This window comes from Austrofundulus limnaeus, unplaced genomic scaffold (genome assembly GCF_001266775.1).
Source record: "Austrofundulus limnaeus strain Quisiro unplaced genomic scaffold, Austrofundulus_limnaeus-1.0 Scaffold570, whole genome shotgun sequence".
Taxonomy (NCBI): Eukaryota; Metazoa; Chordata; class Actinopteri; order Cyprinodontiformes; family Rivulidae; genus Austrofundulus; species Austrofundulus limnaeus.
Window position 1 is genome coordinate 50,399 of NW_013952972.1, and position 1,337 is coordinate 51,735.

Consider the following 1,337-nt stretch of genomic DNA (forward strand, 5'->3'; position numbering starts at 1 on the left):
CTTTAAGACTGGCAGAGTAAAAACTGATACAGCTCAGCCCTGAATCCTGGCACTGCTCAGAGGATTTACTGAAAAAAAAAAAAAAATCAGACAAGCAGGCCTTATTTTAAAAACTACAAACCTCTTTCATAAAACCTGACTTGTGTTTCCTGTTCTTAGTGGATTCAGGTTAAACAGAATCTATCAGACTGAGTGTTTGTTGAGGTTTATAAAGAAGCTGCTGCAGTTCTCTTCCTGAACACAAGGTGGTGCTAATTAGCAAAAAAAACACTCAAAGAACTCATTTAAAAAAATAAAATCAAAGATTTATTCTTTATAGACAAACACAAATACACTTATTTAAATGTTCATGTTTCGTAGAGTTTGTCTTTAAAAACTAAGCAGGTGTTTATTCAGATTAGATTCAGTAGAAAACCTTGACTCCAGCTGCTCCTCGTGAACCCGACTCTGAACAAACAGAAGACACTGATGGATCAGTGCATCTAGATTTAACCCCAGAACCTGCATCAGTTCCTGCTTGCTTTAGCAGAATCAGTCATTTAGTACACCTGCACGTCTGAATTAGTTACTTTTCACATCCCTCGTGTTCATTTCTCAGATTTCCTTCGTTCGTWTTAAAGGTTTTCAGTTGTCTTTACTTCCTGCAGACAGGACATGTATAACCTCGTCTGAGACAGGTTTAAGTATTTTGTTTTCCAGAAGTAATTTTCCTGTTCTTCCATCCTTGTGTTCAGAGGTYGAGCAGCTGTTTGTGAACCCACCTTCTTTAAATGACCTCCTCCCACTCCTTTGAAGGGAGGATGGTTGACTCTGTTGTTCCAGTCCACCGGCACCTTAATCTTCTCATACAGCTGCAGGATCACCATGGCATCCTGCAGGTCCCTGCAGACACAAACAGCTGTGTTGTACTCCAGCAGCAGCTCAGACTGAACCGGACACACAGCAGATCACTGACCCGTAGATGTGGTGGACGTGAGGATTGACGCCCAGAGAGTTCATCCAGTTCCTGAAAGTCCTCTCCTCCCTCGTCTCACCTGAGGTTAAAAATATTTTWAAACTAAAGGCAAGAAGGAAACACTGAGACAGTTGAACCATCAGGACTCACTCTCCAGGATCCAGTCCTGGTTCTCTGGTTTGGTGAGAGCTGGGTGTTTGTTGAAGAGCGTCGCCACGAAGGCCAGGTTCAGCTTGGCGTTTCCTGTGGCGATATCTGTGGCGGTGACAAACTGTCTGCAGCCCAGCCGCTCGGCCTGCTGCAGCAGACACTCTGCTCTCTTTCTGAGATCCTTCTCCTGAGGACACACACACACACACACACACACACACACACACACACA

At 43.9% G+C, this 1,337-nt stretch overlaps 1 protein-coding gene across 1 annotated transcript in view; it reads right to left on the reverse strand.

Moving 5' to 3' along the window:
• The window catches only part of LOC106530877 (plastin-3), a gene marked incomplete in the record, with an annotated part of 34,757 nt that overhangs the window by 10,939 nt on the left and 22,481 nt on the right, over positions 1 to 1,337 (reverse strand). Inside the window, 3 exon segments of the mRNA XM_014026587.1 lie at positions 762 to 882; positions 956 to 1,034; positions 1,106 to 1,292. Coding sequence (XP_013882041.1) covers positions 762 to 882; positions 956 to 1,034; positions 1,106 to 1,292 — 387 coding nt within the window.